Here is an 18,085-nt window from a genome sequence, read left to right as displayed (position 1 = left end):
AAATGTATTTTCCAGAGAATACTTATCTGGAAGTCGTCCAACTTCCTTTGTAAACAAAATATTTCGAAAATACCTGAGATGACTTCCTGTAAATCGTCTAGAGTAAGTAGATTAGTTTTGCATTTGACCGAATTGTGTCAGAAATTTGATTTTTTCTGTCGTCCGAATTTTTTTAAAAATATTTTATTATAATTAGAAGATTTTTGTGTAAGTCGTTTCAAGGTTACTTTTGCAATTGAAAAATAAAAATTAAATATTTAATTTCTTTCAGATGACTTATTTGTATGTTGTCTGTCAGACAAATTTCACGGAAGTCGAGAAGAATCGATCCAAACACAAGAAGAACCAACTCAAACCCAATAATAATCGATCTGAACTCGAACCAAAAATTTAAAAGTACCTATTAAGTCTAAATATTTAGGACCTGAAAAACTCGAATTCGAAAGAAATCGGCCCGAACCCGACCCAAACTCTCTAGTACTGAAAGCAAAATAGTTGTATCTTCTTAGTAATAATTGCATAAATGAGTAGTTAAATTACAATAGGTTTCCTGAAAACAAATTAATTGTATATTGAATGCCAAAGATTAGGGGTAACTTTGAAGTTTTTTGGTACAAAGGTAACTTTGAAGTTTTCAACCATACCTTTCAAGTTCTTATTAGAAAGACCACATGCAAATTCATTAAGGGTGCAAATGGATTGCAAATGACGGAAAATTTTGTATGAAATGATTTGTTCTTACAGATTCCAAATTTTGTTTTACCATTTGAATACAATTAATATAAATTTCATTCAAATGATACTTTGTGGAATGTATGAAAAAAATGGAATGTAGTTCTACCTTTATGATAATTTCATTTTTTATTTCATAATTACCTTTATTCCAATCATTTGTATTCTACTCTTTTAGTTCTATTCATTCGTTATATTCCTAAAGTTAATAAAAGTGAAACAAATATTGTAAGCAGTGGTGGATCCTTTTATAATCAGTCATATTAAATACCCATAATTTCAATTAAAATAAATAAATCTATAAAAAATACATTATCACCTGTATTAAGATAAAAAATTATACTGCCACCAACTCCTCATGACCATAGTATTAAAATACCTCAAGTCTTAAGTTTGAATAATATATGTATTATAGACAAACCATGGACTTCTACAGCCCAGCTCAGCAGGTATAGATGGTTTGGAAGGATAGATTGGGAAATATTCAGTTCATGGGTACACGAAAAACATTATACGAGAGTTTACCCAGTTTACCCTGCATTCAGAAATGGAAACACTGAAATAGACGATGAAAAATATGATGTAAAATTCGACAAGTCAGAATTCTAGGTTGGAATGGAAGGATTCGATCCCCATGATTAAGAAATCCATACCTGGCCAAGCTTTGCAACAGAATTGGAGAAAATAGAGACCCTGAGTATATGCTTTCAGACTTCAAGATTAAATATATTCTACAAGCGCAAAATCGGATTTCAGATTCCTTATCTAGGACTGCATGGTATTTTCATAAAGAACTCTATTTTATTTTATTGGTTGTTTTATTTTGGTTTGGTTACTCATGACACCTCTAGTCTGAGTAGTAGAATAGACTTTTGATGTCAAAAAAAAATTATACTTAGTAAATACATTGATAAAATACATCTTCACTTCAGAAATCGAGCTTGAATCGATTCGTGAAAATTTTGGTTTCTGTAGCATTTATTTAGACATCAATAGATCATCTCACACACACACATACACAAAACTTCAGTTGGAGAAGGAAAAAAAAATACCAGAAGGTTTAATCACCTAAACAATTGGGACTGTTCGGTTCCCGTTGTTGGTGTTCTCGTTCTCTCCATTCTCACCGGATATGTCTTCAAGCGACTTTCCTTTAGCTTCAGGCACCAAGAAAGTAAATAGAACACCCAAAAAGTTAACCACACCTAACATGATAAGCGAGTTCCTAACCCCAATCCCTGGAGGGTATCCTGCACTTGTCTTGTTCTTGTCTGGACTTTGAGCCAAGTACAAGAACCCAAAAGCACCAACGATTGCACCCAGTTTTCCTGATGCTGCAGAGATACCATGGCAGGTGGATCTAAACCGGGCTGGGAAGATTTCAGCCGGTACAACAAAGGTTGTAACATTAGGTCCAAAGTTGGCAAAAAAGAATGTTAACGAGTACATGACAACAAATCCGATTCGGTTCTCCTTGTGAGTCCAGTGGTTGTAAGGAATAGCTAGAGCAAACATGAACACCGTCATGAAAGAAAATCCCATGAGCTGAATAGCGAATCTTCCAATAACATCGATGAAAGCAACTGTGAACCAGTAACCAGGAACCGTGCTACACAAGGCAATGAGTGTTTGCGCTCGTGCGATCTTGAAAACTTCTTGAATCGCATTCATGGTTTTAGCCGGAGGTATCCACCCAATGGCACTGAAAATATCTTTCTGGAAAAGGTTTTGACTGTAGAAAGCGATGTCTAGAAGGAACCATGTAGACATAGTCCCGAGCAAATGAAGTCCATGGCGTTTCATAAATTCCTTGGAGAACAAGGAGAAGTCTTTGGACTTACCATTTGTGATCTCTTCCACTATCTGCTGCTCCGACTCTATCTCCACTTGCAGAACCCTAGCCATATCTGAAGCTGCTCGCTTTGCGTCTTTAGCAACCAAAGCTGTGTATCTTGCTGTTTCGGGCATCTTTGACCTAGAGTAATACGTCATTGCCGCAGGGAGAGCACCAAACATTACGATTATACGCCATACAAAATCTGCTTGTGGTACCGTGGATCCCAAGGCATCTTCCGCATAGGAGGGAGCAGGGAACTTTGCTTCGAAAACGGCTGAAATAATTATAGCGAAAATGCCACCAGCCATAATCCCAAATCCTTGCATAGCAAAAACCGCAGCGATAAATGCACCGCGAGTCTTCTTGTTAGCGTATTCAGACATGATCGTTGCGGACAAAGGATAGTCACCACCAATCCCAACTCCAAGCCAAAACCTAAAGAAACATAGCGTGGCCAACACGGATTTTGGCTTGTGTCCGAAAGATAGACCAGAGGCTACGGAGCAAATGACCATGACCATCAACGTCATACCGTAAACTTTCTTCCTCCCAAGCTTATCACCAAGCCACCCGAAAAAGAGCTGACCGGTGAGGGTTCCACAGAAGGCAACGCCGTTGACGGCGGCTGCTACATTCGGAGGGAGAGTCCCAGGCTCCTTGGAACCTGGAATGTGGTAGTAAATGCGACCGAGGAGCTTTGTAACGAGAGAGATACAGAAGAGATCGTAAGCGTCTGTGAAGAATCCCATTCCGGCTATTACAATTGCCGTGAAATGGTACCATTGCGTCTTGGCTACATCAAGTGCATTCAACACTTGTAACTGATCCCCTGGCATTCTTGTTCACCTCTGTAATTCCATCACAAAATTAATATTAGTAAACTTTAGTAGCAATTTGGGGCGCTATAAGATCGACTTATATATGAATCATGCAATAATGATGAAACATATGTGTGTGGGATCTCTTAACTTATAAGAAATTATTTTGAATGTTGTGGATAAAGTTATTGGTTTAGCTATCAGTTAAAGGAAGAACCTTGATCAAATTATTATTAACATTATCATATTAGAACTATATGTATCATCTATACACTTGACAGATTATAGATTTTAACGCTCCGACCGTCTACGGCTAATGGACCACCCACGCCCGCTCTCTCGTCCCGTGGACCCATCAAATTATATATTATTTAACATTATCATATTAGAACTATATATATCATCTATACACTTGACAGATTATAGATTTTAATTATGTGAATATATATATATATATATATATATGTGTGTTCATTTATTTTGGATGTGCAAAATAAGAAAGAGTTTGTTACAAACATTGAAGTAATAACAAATAAAAATTGAAGCAATTAAGTTAGGTAAATTTACAAGCAAAAAGAATTTAACATTTAAACCCCCACTTAAAATTTCATGTGAATTGTAATATGTTAAACAATGTACATGAAAAAAATATTGTGTAACTCGTAATTCAAGTAACTAATTAATAATTAATGAACTCCAATTTCTTCAAAAACAAAAAGTGGTTCATACTATTTGGTTGTTTTTACCACGACGTAACCAATTCTTTAGAAACAAACGAGGAAATGGGAGGTTCATGTTATTTATATGAATTTTTCTCTTACTGAAGAAATAATAAGCCGTTTTCCATATTTCGTTATTAATTTGTTTGTGAATAGTCATGATTCATGCACTACTTCCAAAAGCATGAGTAGAAGCAATCTGTATTTAACTAAACAAACAAAACAGACTTCTAGAGAGGGAGGAATAAGATACAACAAATACGTTCATATATTAACCAATCCTAATTAATGATCCAAGAAAGTTGGAAACATGTACACAAACTAATGAAGCTTAGATTGATCCAAAGTTCACTACTGACAAAGACCAAACAGGGATTGAAGAGTAACAGGGAAAACATAACCAAAAAATTGATAGCACCCTAACAAAAATAAAAATAGGAATAATTAAACTTCGAAAGTATACATACACATCCAAAACATAAATGAAAAGAAAGACTTACATGAATAAATAGAGAGTCTTCTAGTTTACAAAAAATAAAATAAATAGAGAGTCTTCTTCTTTCTACGAGTGCGTGGAGGTGGAATGAGAGTTGGAGCTGCGACGAAGAAGGATAAAGTGCAAGCGTTTTTAAACGGCCATTTATAAGCAACTCTACATGAGATATTTTATTTGGCTAACTTACCAACTTTAATTTTATTTCGTTTAGGTATTGCTAGGACATGATGTTCTACTTTGCTGTGACTATTTTCTATTATTATCTTACAAACAGCTGTTCGACTATAATCATAAATTTTATTTTATTACTCATAGTCGACCTGGAATTATCTTTGATATACATGATTAACTCAGATCTTTTAGCAATGATTCTTAATTCATAATTTGACACTTTTTATATATTTTTCGGCTAAAAGACGGTTTTTATATCTCTTATTTAAGAGACAATTCTTAGTTTTTCTTAGTTAAAATCTAAAAAAAACTAAGAACAATTTTTTAACTGAATTAAGAATCCCAGTTAAAAGACTAGGGTTAATGATAGTCTTATGAGCATGTTTATTGCAATAACTCCCAAGTGGGATTTTGGTCAATATTTTAGTATTAAAATTAAGTTAAAAGTTTATCTTAAGAAACTCCTAATTTTAATCCTCCAATTAATGGGGGATTTCTTAAGTTAAGAGTTCTTAAATAAAAAAATTATTAAGCATTTTTTATTGAAGCTAAAAAAATTATTCATTACATAAATATAGTTAAAGATAACATTTGAAACATAAATTTTAAAATAAAAACATAAAAAAACATAAAAACAAAGATTACTAAAATAAACGATAATAACTTAAAAGAAACATCGAAACTCAGTTGTATTATTTATCACGTTCAAATTTAGACCATATATATTCAACCAAATCAGTTTTGAAAATACAAATATTTAAATCTTGGGATGTTCCTCATTTAATACAATCACTAGATACATATTTCCTGCCATGCGGTCTAAGCAGTTATGAGTTTCAAATATAAGTAGTCAAACAGGGTAAAAATAGAATAAAATAAAATAAAATGAATCAGATTAGTAGTGTGGTGAATTTTGATTAGTTATTAAAGAAACAATATTCTGTTTGTCAACTTTCGAGATTATCATTTGACAGAAACATATAAAATTTCGAAGGAACGCAATGGATATCTATGGATCATCAACTCCAGAAGGTGATACAGATATAAGACAATGAGAAACATGATTGGTCTTTGAAACACAGCCCTAAGCATCAACACGCAAGTTTATTAAAAATGTGGTTTCAGCTTATTAATTCTTACAATATAGACATGGATGTATAAGTTATATTCTTACTCTTATTCTTTCTATAACCCCTAATCAAATTGTAAATGTTAATTCTTCTGATAGATAGATCGATAAATTTGAAATTTCACGAAAAATCAATTCATTTGTAAAAGTGGGCTCAATATCGTTGAATAATATATATATACTAATATCCTTAATATTTTGTTTATTTTATAAAAATGGAATTTAACTTTATACTTATTCTGGTATTGCAAGAATATCTACATTTTAATCTATTTTCTACGTCACATCTATATTGCTCCCCCGTTTACTAATGACTCATATGCAGTTCATATAAAACATGTTTAATCCAACAAGTTTTAACTTCTTAATTAACTACAACTCCATCATTTTACTAGAATATACTAGGCTAAGATCCGCGTCTTCCACAGAATAAATATTATATATAAATTACTTTTACGTATTATAGTTTTTACATATGAATAATAAATATATATTGAATAATTAAAATTCAGTAATTGTTACGTATATAATTAAATTGGTATAAATAAATTTTATTAATCCAATTAATTTTTTTTCTATTTTTGATCATTTGTATTTTTATAATAACAAAAAATTTTGTGGGATGTTTAATAGTTTCAATAATTTCTAACTTTAAAAACATTCAATGCAAAGTTTAAAATATAAATATCAAGTTGTCAGTATTTTTTTCAAATTATTTCTCAAAAAATCAAAGCAAATTTCGAAATGAAAATAAGTATGTATTTTTATATGGTATATATATATATATTAGTATTTATTAAATAAGGTTTCCTATTTATATAATTTTGTAATCACTTATATCTTGTTATAACTGAAATTTTAAATCATGTAAATGTTTTAACAACTTTGTTTATTTATAGTCGTTTTTAAATTAAAAATATAACATATACATAAAAATCTAAATTTTTATTATATAGTTTATGTAGTTGTTTATTTTATTTTAATAAGTTATAATTTTAAGAAATGATAGAAAATAGACTAATTTTTATCAAATATTTATTATTTAAAATCATCAATTGACATATACACTTAAGAGGCCACACTAGGCAATTCCGTGTTTTCTTATATAAGGAAACAATGAAGAACGTTAATAATTAATTTATGATTAACTTAATAAAAACTTATTATATATTTAGATTGATTAACATATTTTTATAAGTATTCTAAGAATGATTGTGGTGATGACACATGTCTACAAAAAAAATGTTGCAATACTTTTCTTTTAATATATAAGGAATTTTCTAATCAAACTTACAATTATTTTCTAATATGATTATTCTCTAACCAATTTTTACAATAAAATTAAATACATGTGTTTAAGATGTGATATACAATCTTTAAGCACTAGGATTGATTGGTACTGGTTGTAAGTGCTTTGGACAGCCATTTTACTTTCTAAAACAATTTTTCAAAACAATCATGCTTTACATTTAAAAATTAAAGCTACAGCAAAAAGTTAGAAAATGAAATATATAAGCTTTCAAAATCAAAATTTCTACAGCTTTTATTAAGTGCTTTGAAAATAACTCTGCAGCAAAAAAAAATTAAAGCCAGAGAAAAAAACTCACAGCTTGTTTTCTAAATCAAAAAATTTAAAGCTACAGCATCAACCAATGAACCTCACTATATATTCACATTTTTTCATTTCACACAAAATATAAGCTATAAATGAAAAAATATTTTCAAATATACGTTAAATAATCTGATGATTAATATTATTCATACATATATATTTTAATTATAATAATACAACAAATAAATTTTAATTTATTATTTTCTTCAAAATAAACGTAGAAGTGGAATTTATTTGGTATATAAAAACTTAGAAATATATATATATATATATATATATATATATATATATATATATATAATAATTTTTTATTTTAAAACAAAAGTAAATTTATTTGACACAAAATATTTTATTTTAGAAAGATAGATTAATTAGTATACATAAACATACTACCTGATATTTTAATTTATAAACAAATACATCAAAAAATTAATATAATTAAAATTATTAGTTGACGAATATCGTATATGTCATATCAGTTTAATTGATTAAGTATTCATCCAAAATATGATTAATCAACAAATTATAGACAATTAAAAATCATCTATCTATCATAAATGTTATATATTATAAATCGGTAAAATCCATATGAACGTATGTTTGTACAATCATTATATTTTGTGATGTAAATCTTTTTGTTATTTTATAAAAATAAACATCTGCGCGGATCTAACTATTGTTTTAATTTAATCCACACCCAACCTGTTTTAATTATTGATGCAATTGTTATATGGTAACCTTTTTAGCCCAATTAATTAAAATTTTCATAAATTTCAATGTCAGCAGTTAGAGAGTTAATGGGATATGGTCAACCTTTTTTGCCCAATTAATTAAGGGGGAAGGTGGATGCCGTGTGGTGAGAGTAATAACTAGTTACAAACCCCTTTATTATTTTATATGCTTACTGTTGGCCCCGAAAATAATTGTTTTTTTCTGAAAGATGATCCTAGATTAATTACTTTTTTGAAGTTTAACAATATGTTTTTGGAGTCATAGTGAATCACCACTAATGAGAAAATCATAAATAAATAACTATAGTTAGTTGGTAAAGTGTTGACTCAAGACGATATTTTGTTCTGGACAAATGCCAAACAATATCAAGCCGTTCTTGAAAATCTGAAAAAGAATCCACTGATAAATATTTTATATACTTTTGTGTTTGCACTTAAAATTTAGTATTAATATAATCTCTTATCTCATTTAAGTGGGTTTTGCGGTTTTTTTCACAAAGATTATTGAAATACAAAATTTTAACGCAATTTTTTTTGGTTGTATAAAATTAGTTCGACCAATTACAAAAATATACACTATTTTATAATTTATCCCAGATTTCAATTGACATTAAATTATATCTAGACTATTGAGAACCTCATTTATTTTTAAAACAAAATAAAAACCACTTAAGTTGGTACAGAAGAAGTGATCTTTTGTTGAAAAACAAAACCCTAAAAATATGAATTCCAATACACAATAAATTGAAAAGTGACTTCAAAGGGAAGAGATTTTGTAATGTGCCGATTGCTCATGGCTGATTAGCCTTCCATGCTTATTCATTCGGCTTCTGAGTCCCATTCCATGCAACAGGTAGTGCATTTTTTTCTGAGGTCTAAAAGGTCTTGTTAAATGTTTCTGCAATCACCACATGGTCATTCTCGTGCTTTGTCATCACTCGTATGATATCGCGAATCACTCACGAATACGTCATTTATCCTTTCAGTACTACTCTAGTTCAGTTATATTTAACTCATAAGTTTTAAATAAATAATGTATACTCGAAAAGGTAAGTGCACTTTAATGATATATGTAACCAAATCAATTTTAAACATTTTCATATGCTACAAAACGGGACGATGTTTAATTCACCTTCTCTCAAAATGAATTGTCTCTGTTGCGCGCTATGTTAGTATGAGCCCTCTCACTGATTCCACAATCGTCTGGATTTGGCTTTGATACCGCTGATAACGCTCTTTCTGACGACCATTCATTCGACCATGGGTCCCATTCCATGCATGCAGTACGTTAACTACTTTTTCGAAACCCAGAAATCTTGTTTACTGTCTATGCTATCACCACATGACTTTTTCGTATTTTGGTTTTACTTGCGTGATACCGCAAATCACTTTTTATAAGGTAATATACCATTTCACTACTCCAAATCAAGTATACTTAATTCATGAATTTTAAATAGTTAAATATCTTTGTTCAAAAAAAAAAAGTTAAATATCCAAAAATGTTAGTGCACTTTGGTAATACCACAATCAAGGATGTTAAAGATTTTTCTTCATCAACCAGCTATCATCTTGATGCTTCCAGATCTCATACTTTCACTAGTTAATTAATTGGCTAATCTCCTTTCTCTTGGCCATATCTCACGTTTGGGGTTTTTCAGTCATACAGGAGTTAAACATACAATAACCCAACGTATAAAGTTATTTCCATAATTGTGGTTAAAGAATCTACATAAATACAATGTAAGATTGATTTGGAGGATAAATGAATCGTGGTATGTGAGAGTTTCATTGTTGTGTTACTCGGTTTTAACGCTACACCAAGAAAATTAAGAGACTATATAGTAAATAAGTATTGGACAATGGGATATGCAATTCGTTGGACCATTCATGGGGACGCGCTTTCTCGGCTCTCTCGAACACGTAAGTGGCATGCCGTTTGAAACGAAGCTATTGAGGAGGTACACGAAGCAACTTTGCTTAGATTTGTCTGTATAACAAAACCCTAAAAATACCATTTGAAAAGGTGAAACAAAACCCTAAAAATAGGAAGTCCAGTACACAATAAATTTAAAAGAGACTTCAAAAGGAAAAGATTTTTTTCTTCATCAGCCAGGTATCATCTTGATCCCTCCAGATCTCCTACTTTCAATAGGTAATTTGCTATAAATATTTTCCGATCATCTTTGTCTTGGCGATATTTCTCTATTTAAGCAATAGTCAATTCGTTTTGAGAACAATAAATAATATCTTTGCTTGATTTGAAAGTATCTCATAGTGGCATACATATAAAATCTTAGATTGAGATTTGTGTACTATATGAGAAGATGAAGTTTGGAGAGACGTTCACCGAATATCTACAGGGAGAAGAGGAGTGGTTCCTAGAAAAATGTCGTCATGTTGAATATAAGAAACTCAAGAAAGTGCTAAAGAAATGCAAGACTACATGTAACTCCACAAGATCGGATGATGAACAACACATCATCTCATCAGCTACTTTGTCTGATTCATGCCAATGCCAATCTTGCCCTTGTATGTATAACTTCTCTCCGTGTCCCCTCTCTTCTTCCCCTTTTCACATTTGTAATCTTAGTTCGACAGTCCATAGATAATGGGGGGAACGATCTATTACATAGCTGTGCTCAAGCCTGTGGCTCTACTCCTTTTGATCATTTACCTGAGCATATAGATCTAGAAAAGTATAAAAAGAATATGATATATATGAAGTTGGTTTCGAGTTTAAAAGATTTGTTAACTAAAACGGTATATATCATAGAGTACAGTTGATCACCCCCATGGAAAATTATCATTTTATAATGGCCGGTCTTGTATCTCTTCAATTGAACCAGTTGCACACTCAACAAGACGTAGTAGCTCTGGCCTTATTAGTGGGGAAGCAGCAATCAATTGGGGGGTTTTGTGAAAATATTTCATATTGTTTACATGTCGAGCGTTTTATTTTCTTACAATGTAGGTTGTGATGAGATGTTCTTCAAGGAGCTGATGAAGGAGGCTTCTGACATAGCAGGATTCTTCAAGTCAAGAGTTAGGCATCTTCTCCATCTTCATGTAGCCACTGGGATGCAAAGATACATAATGCGTCTACGCAGATGCTTCACGGATGAAAAACAAGCTTTAATCCATGAGGGTCAAATCTTGATCCAATACATAACAATGAATGCTATTGCCATCCGTAAAATCCTAAAGAAATATGACAAGGTTAGGTTTATTACAAAGAAAGAAATAATGTATTTGGAAAAATGGGCAAGATTGTTAAACTGGTTTTAAAATGTTTTCAGGTGCATGGCTCAGACAATGGTAAGAATTTCAAGTTGAAAATGCGAGCAGAGCGTATAGAGCTCTTGCACTCACCTTGGCTCATAGAACTTGGAGCCTTTTATCTTAACTCTGGGCTTGACAAAGTTGGAAACTTTAAGAACTCTTTTGGCCGCGTCTCATGTGAAAATCTCAACGAAGATCAGCCAGTGATGAAACTCATGCTGCCTAACACAACAGAGCTCGAGTTTGATCTAACTTGCGCAATCTGCCTGGTAACAAAATGAAAAGAAAAACCATAAGCAAATGTATTTTTACATGTCTAAATCATTTTCTCACATGGAGGTGAAGATTAATAGTTACTGTTGATTTCTTGGCAGGAAACGGTATTCAATCCCTACGCTTTAAAATGTGGTCACATATTTTGTAAAGCGTGTGCATGCTCGGCTGCTTCTGTAATGATTTTCCAAGGCGTTAAAGCAGCACCGCAATGTTCTAAATGTCCCATATGTAGAGAGGTTTGTTTAGATTCTTGCAACATTAAACATTTTTCTTCTCTCAATTTTTGTTTCCATTATCTATACTGAGGTGTTGATTGTTACATGTGGTATGCAGGTTGGAGTTTATGCGGAAGCAGTTCACATGATCGAGCTCCACCTTCTGTTAAAGATACGGTGAGATAAATCTCTAATTTAGATTCAACAAACCAGTATATATGTCAATTAAATTTTGAATTGATTATTTTATATATCTAATAGATAACTAATGTTTTCATTTGGTTAATTACTAGAATGTGAAGTTTTTAACGAATTTCTTGTACTTCAAATTACTAAAAGCTTAAAGTTTGGATTTATTATAAAGACTTTCAAAATTATTTCTGTGTTTTTTTTCTTGAGGTGGTATAAGATTATTCGAAGTTGATATACTATAGACACTCACATTTTTCTATCCATGGACGTCAGTATATAAGAATTCTAAATCTCAGTAAATATGATTTGTGCATAATATTTTTGCAGATGCAGAGAGTATTGGAAGGAGAGGATAATGGGAGAACGGTCTGAGATGGTGAAGCAGTCTAAAATGTTTTGGAACGAACAGACGATTCAGATGATCGGTTACTAGTCATTTACTTCTTCAATCATCATAACTTATTTAAATTAAAACAAAAGTAATGAGAAAAAACAACTTTTTTTTGGTAAAAACAACTATTTGTTTCTCAAAAACAAACTATTTGTAATTCTGCCATTTCCCATACATTATAAATAAATACAGCACTAGTTAATATTTTCTTTTCCTTTGATAAGACATTTTTTTTTGACAACCCTTTGATAAGACAAATCAAGTTGTGTTAGAAATTTTAGGATGTTCTGGATACGTTATGATAATTTATTACTATAGACTTACCAAACATGACGTGGTTTTAAAATAAAAATTTACATCAATTGATGTATTTTTAAGACATCGTATGAAAACATTTGTTAGCTTAGACTATATAATTATATGAGAGGTGTTTAATGAAAATGAAATTATGAACATATGAGCGTTTCTCAAAAAAAAAAGAACAGATAAGGATCAAAATAAGTAGGGGTGCTAAAATTTTAATTCTAACAGTAACTAGTTGTTATTCACATTACCCATGGGCATTTCAATAGGTTATGTTCGGGTATTTTGAGTACCTGATAGTTCGGATAAAAGGCTCAAAGATCCTTTTACTATTGTGAGGTTTGGTCAAGTCCATCGGACTTGTTCATCAGCTGGGCCGAGTTGCACAAGTTACGCGTGAACAACCTATGGGCCTAATCGATAAAGCCCATTAGGTTAAGTGCTGACAATACAAAGAAGGAGAGATCACGACAGGGATCTCTAAGCTAAGCTTCTGGGAGGCACGAGCCTCAAGTATCCAGGAAGGCTTCCATGGCGTCTCTTAGAGAGATGGAGTAAGCTAGAGATGATTTGTTGTTCTAAGCTTAGCTCTTAGCCATGTACTCTTGTATTATCTCTTTATACTCTCTAGGGTTTGCATACCCAGGAACAGAGAAAATTATGATCTTGTAAACCACATCGGAGGTATTTTCCGATACTTCATAGTGGATGTTGTGGATCCCGGATCCACCCCAGATGTAGTGCGCTGCGGCCGCAAACTGGGTTAAAAACTCTTGTGTCATGAACAAGGATTGAATCAATGGGAAAGATCAAAGGGACCAGGGAATGTTACGAATCCCCAAGGAAGTCTTGTTAGAGTTACGATTGACTCTACAAGTGGTATCAGAAGAACCACGAATTCCGCAACAAGTGGTATCAGAGCATAGGCTCATTGATTCATGGAGTCCACGTCTCGAGGAGGAGAGACATATGAAGAAGCTTTCAAGCGAGACAAGAGAAACTCGCAAGGTTTAATGGAAGCTGGTGGTCACGTGGTGTTACCCTAATAAGAGTAATACACCGAGACTAAGATCAGGTCAAAGAGATTTGTCGGTTTACAAGAGAAGAAGGAAAACTGTTCGACGTTCTTCGCTGCAGTTGCACAAATTTACGGAGGAAGGATTCACAAGTCAGTTGAATCGGTTGAGATGATTTCGAGTTTATGAAATCAGGGTTTCTCTACAGTTCTCCAAGGGTGCAAGAATCTGCTACTATGTGAGAAGGGTTTCAGGTTACTCACAAGTCAAGATGGTGGCAGGCTGCTAGCATAAGAAACAGAGGTTTCAGAGCTGTCTTCGATCTGCAGTCACAAGGAGTGTGTGACAGTTACAAGGCGTGTGTGACTATATGCATTGGAGTTTCGGATTTTTTCATATTCTGTAAGTTATTGGAGTTGAGAGCATAGTGGAGCACAAGGGATTTTCGCACTGGTGTTTTGTATGGGATTATCTGAAGATTCAGTGAGGGATTTCACGGTGTTCTTGGGTTATCTCTACATGGTATATCAGTCGCAGGTGGTGTGTTAATCTATGGGGTTATTTCAGCTCGGTATCTCATGGAATTCTTGGAACTAGGGGACGCCTTAGAACCTTGAATGATATGAGTGTTTCATGGCTGTTCAGATGGTATTCTTTAGTCAGCGTGAAGGGTGTTGCAGAAGGGTTTGAAAGAGATCGACTCATGCGGGTTCGTCTATGTGTGATCATGAGAGTCTACAGTTGGGTAGAGGTTCAGAGAACAAGATACTACAAGGCTGCTATTTTCAGAGGGAATGCAGTGTGGTTTCTAAGCAGATATGTGTTTGGCATAACACATAGTTTCTGCTGGGATGGATCTGCAAGAACGAGGAGTTACTTGTTCAAGGCAGAGTTCGGCTGAACAGGTGGCGGTGTCAAATCGAGATTGATTCAGGATGGAAACAAGTGTGTTTCGGGTTTTCTGCATGGGATTCAGTAGTAGTTTGTTTTGGCTTCTCAGGCATATGAGGGAAAACAAATTGGTCTACAAGGTTTCACGGTTGCAGAGGTAATGATTTGTTTGAGCAGAGGTTGAGCATAGATTCTTTGCGTCGAAAGTCTTCTTAGCAGGTTGAGCTAAGCGGCGGGTTCTGTTGGCAACAGCAGCGGTTCAGAGAGATGTTCAAGGAAAGGTGTTCATTCAGGTTGTTACAAAGGAAATTCTCAGGATGGGGAGTTTAGTGTCTACAGGCTATTGAGGTTTGTTAGGATTGAGTCAAAGAGCTTCTGGTTTGAGGCAATGGTGATTCAGATTCTGCAAGAGCTTCAAATTAGCATCGACATCAGCTGGAAATTGTGGAGAAGAAGAATCAGTAGATTTGTAGTCACAATCACATGATTATTTCAGAAGTGACGAACCAATGATGATGCTAAAGGATATGGAGCATCAGAGAAGAAGCAGATGACGTTTGTATGTGGTAGACAAAGACAACGTCAGAGCCAGAGGAAGAAACGTTCACAGTGGAAGATCCTAATGCACGTGATGGTTTCAGGTCTATGAAATCATGATGAGAGACTTGCAAGGGATGCAGCGGTTGTTTGCAAGAAAGGGAAGACTCGCGCAAGCTGCAACATAACAGCTGCACAGGTTGGCGTGTTCGTGATCAGAGTGTTGGAGATTGATTTGAGTCGTCTGGGATGGAGGATATCTCAAGGGAATACAAACTCACATTAAGTCAAAGCTAGGCTTAAAGGAGAAGGAATCAAAGGTCATCAATCTCACAGGGACTGAAGGTTTTCAGAGATCACAAGGAATGCAGGATGTATTTGCGAAAGATGATCAATGGATCTTGCAGCTGCACAGGTTGGTTGTCGTGTGACAACAATGTGACGAAACAAAGGTGATTCTGTTTTGGGTCAGTACAAGTCAGGCTCGTGGGTGCATGAGAGGAAAGGTTTTATGGCTGGTAAAAGAAAGCATGAGAAGTCACCAAGTCAGTGTGACAGAAATAGGTTGTACCTCCACGAAGAAGAAACTAGAATATGGGATAAGTGTGTAAAAGCCTACACAAGGGTATGTTGGAGCAAATGGCTATTTGTGGTAACAACATGCAGAAGCTTTAGTGAGGTCGTGTGAGTGACGGGGAAAACCTAAAGATAAAAAGGTGATTCAAGGTTAGACTTAGCTTGAAGATTCTGGTCAAATGCAGAGGAAAATGCGCAGGCGGAATCGGGTTGAACAGGTTGTTACGACAGGTTGTAATCCTGAGGATAAAGGGTATAAGACAACAGTCATCAACACTTGTTCAAGAAGCAGAAAGTCGCTACCACAGCTAGGAGAAGCGTGTGTGAGTTATACCTTAGAGGAATTGTCATGGATGTCTGAGTCGGCAATTCCAGATGAATAGACTCAGAGGAGAAGTAAAGGACGCCGGTTTGGTGTCACGACCACAGTGGTCAAGGTGGAGCTCTCGGATAAGAATTGAAGCTCAAAGGCAAAAGGAGAAATTTGCAGACTTGACCAAGTCGGAACTTCGTGCTTGAACAAGTCAGGGTTCGAGTATATTTACAGCTTGAGAAACTCGTCATGGGTTCGAGTTTGACACGACAGAAGCTGTAAAGGGAGTATCTCAGGAGCATCACAGGCATGGATGATGAGAGATATGTTCAAAGGCCGACAGAAACATTGAACAGTTGCAGAAACTTAGTTACAGAGACATGGTACTTCTAAAGGGTTATTTGATTCAGGTGGAGCCACTGAGATTATATAAGGATTGATGCATCAGGGGTATATATAATCTGATTCCAGGTGGAGTGAGTCACTGGTTTAGAAGATGTCTTGATTGGTTCAGCTGAAAGGTAGAAGTTTCGGGTTAGCAATTTTGTCAGCTCAAGGAGTAAGAGCTGAAGGGGAAAGGTTATATCCATGATAAGGGGCTTGTGGATATGTTCAGAATGTCAAGACCAGGAGTGTCAGGATCAGTTAACAAGTACAAGGCGCATCATCAGAAGTAAATCGGCATATGTATCAGGAATACACTGCAGTGAGGTTGATACAGAGGACCACGAAATCTGAGCCGAGTATGATGCAGAGGAAACGTGGTGAAGTGCTTGGTTAAACTGAAGGGAAGTAAGTATCAAGAGATACTGAAGTATATTGAGCAGTGAAGATGAAGAATAGGTGAGATGAAGCAAAGTAAGAAACTGTTAGAAGACATTGCAGGGATTGCAGGGAAGTGTCTTACAGTTTGCAGGATTGCAGGGAAGTGTCTTACAATTTGTCCATCTCAGGAAGAGAAATAGTTCTCCACAAGTAGGTCATCTTAAGCTCAAGTCATGGAACTGAAAGAAGCTTCATGAAAGTCTAAAATGCAAGGAAAGCCGATTGCATTAAGGGAACAAAACAAGTGAGTTCTGGATATAGTGTTGCATCATAGAAGAGAGGAAGTTTCCTCAAGGAAGTCCATTGGCTAATGGCAGGTTCAATGACTAGCAGGCGTGTTCAAGTCGTTGATGGTGATGCACAGGTTTCGGCATTGGAGACATCTCAGTACAAGAAGGATATTGATGAGGAATTAATTCACAGCTGAGTAAAGGAGGGAATCAGGCATTCTAGATAAGATATCACAGGCAGCTAGTGAGGAGAGCCAAGGCGTATCATGGTGAAGATGGTATGAAGCTCAGTTCATTTAACTAACAGTGGGGTCTAAATCTGTTAGTGGGGTTCTGTAGTTGCAGAACAAGGTGATCAGATGGTGGAGCAAAGATATTTGTGTCGAAAAGTCTTCCTAATCAGGTGGTGTTAGGCGGCGTGTCCTGCTTGTGCAGCGGTACAAGTGATGCTCAAGTGCAGTCTGTTCAAGAACATCAAGGGTAAGTCAAAGACTGTTTCAGAGATATGGAGCATGAGTGACTCAAGGGTTTGCGGTTAATCAAGGAGGATTATGTGGTAGCAATATTGTTAACAACATAAAGGGTGAACCAGGGTGTGTCGAAGGTCTGTCAGAGTGATGGTTGGATGGCGGGTCCTTTCAGAGTAACAGCGGTACAAAACATGTTCAAGGCTGGAGTGTTTAAACAAGTAGAGAATCAGAGGTTGTTTTATTTGAAGCATATATGGTTCGAAGGTAGCTGCACAGAATTCATATATCTGGTTCAAGGCTCAGTGCACATGAGTGGAATCGGAAGT

General features: G+C 34.6%; 2 protein-coding genes across 2 annotated transcripts; one reads left to right on the top strand and one right to left on the bottom strand.

The window, feature by feature from the left end:
- Positions 1 to 1,800: 1,800 nt before the first annotated feature.
- On the bottom strand, positions 1,801 to 3,405 carry LOC108846543 (inorganic phosphate transporter 1-4-like). The gene has a single exon (XM_018619770.2). The coding sequence runs from the start codon at positions 3,403 to 3,405 to the stop codon at positions 1,801 to 1,803; it is 1,605 nt and encodes a 534-aa protein (XP_018475272.1).
- A 6,730-nt stretch (positions 3,406 to 10,135) lies between these two features.
- Positions 10,136 to 12,802, top strand: LOC130502207 (probable E3 ubiquitin-protein ligase BAH1-like). The gene is made up of 6 exons (XM_056996952.1): positions 10,136 to 10,774; positions 11,217 to 11,461; positions 11,542 to 11,793; positions 11,899 to 12,036; positions 12,134 to 12,192; positions 12,535 to 12,802. The coding sequence occupies exons 1-6, from the start codon at positions 10,570 to 10,572 to the stop codon at positions 12,638 to 12,640; spliced, it is 1,005 nt and encodes a 334-aa protein (XP_056852932.1). The 5' UTR covers positions 10,136 to 10,569; the 3' UTR covers positions 12,641 to 12,802.
- Positions 12,803 to 18,085: the final 5,283 nt, after the last annotated feature.

The sequence above is a fragment of the Raphanus sativus genome, unplaced genomic scaffold, assembly GCF_000801105.2.
Source record: "Raphanus sativus cultivar WK10039 unplaced genomic scaffold, ASM80110v3 Scaffold0447, whole genome shotgun sequence".
Taxonomy (NCBI): domain Eukaryota; kingdom Viridiplantae; phylum Streptophyta; class Magnoliopsida; order Brassicales; family Brassicaceae; genus Raphanus; species Raphanus sativus.
This window is presented reverse-complemented; position numbering and strand designations above follow the sequence as displayed.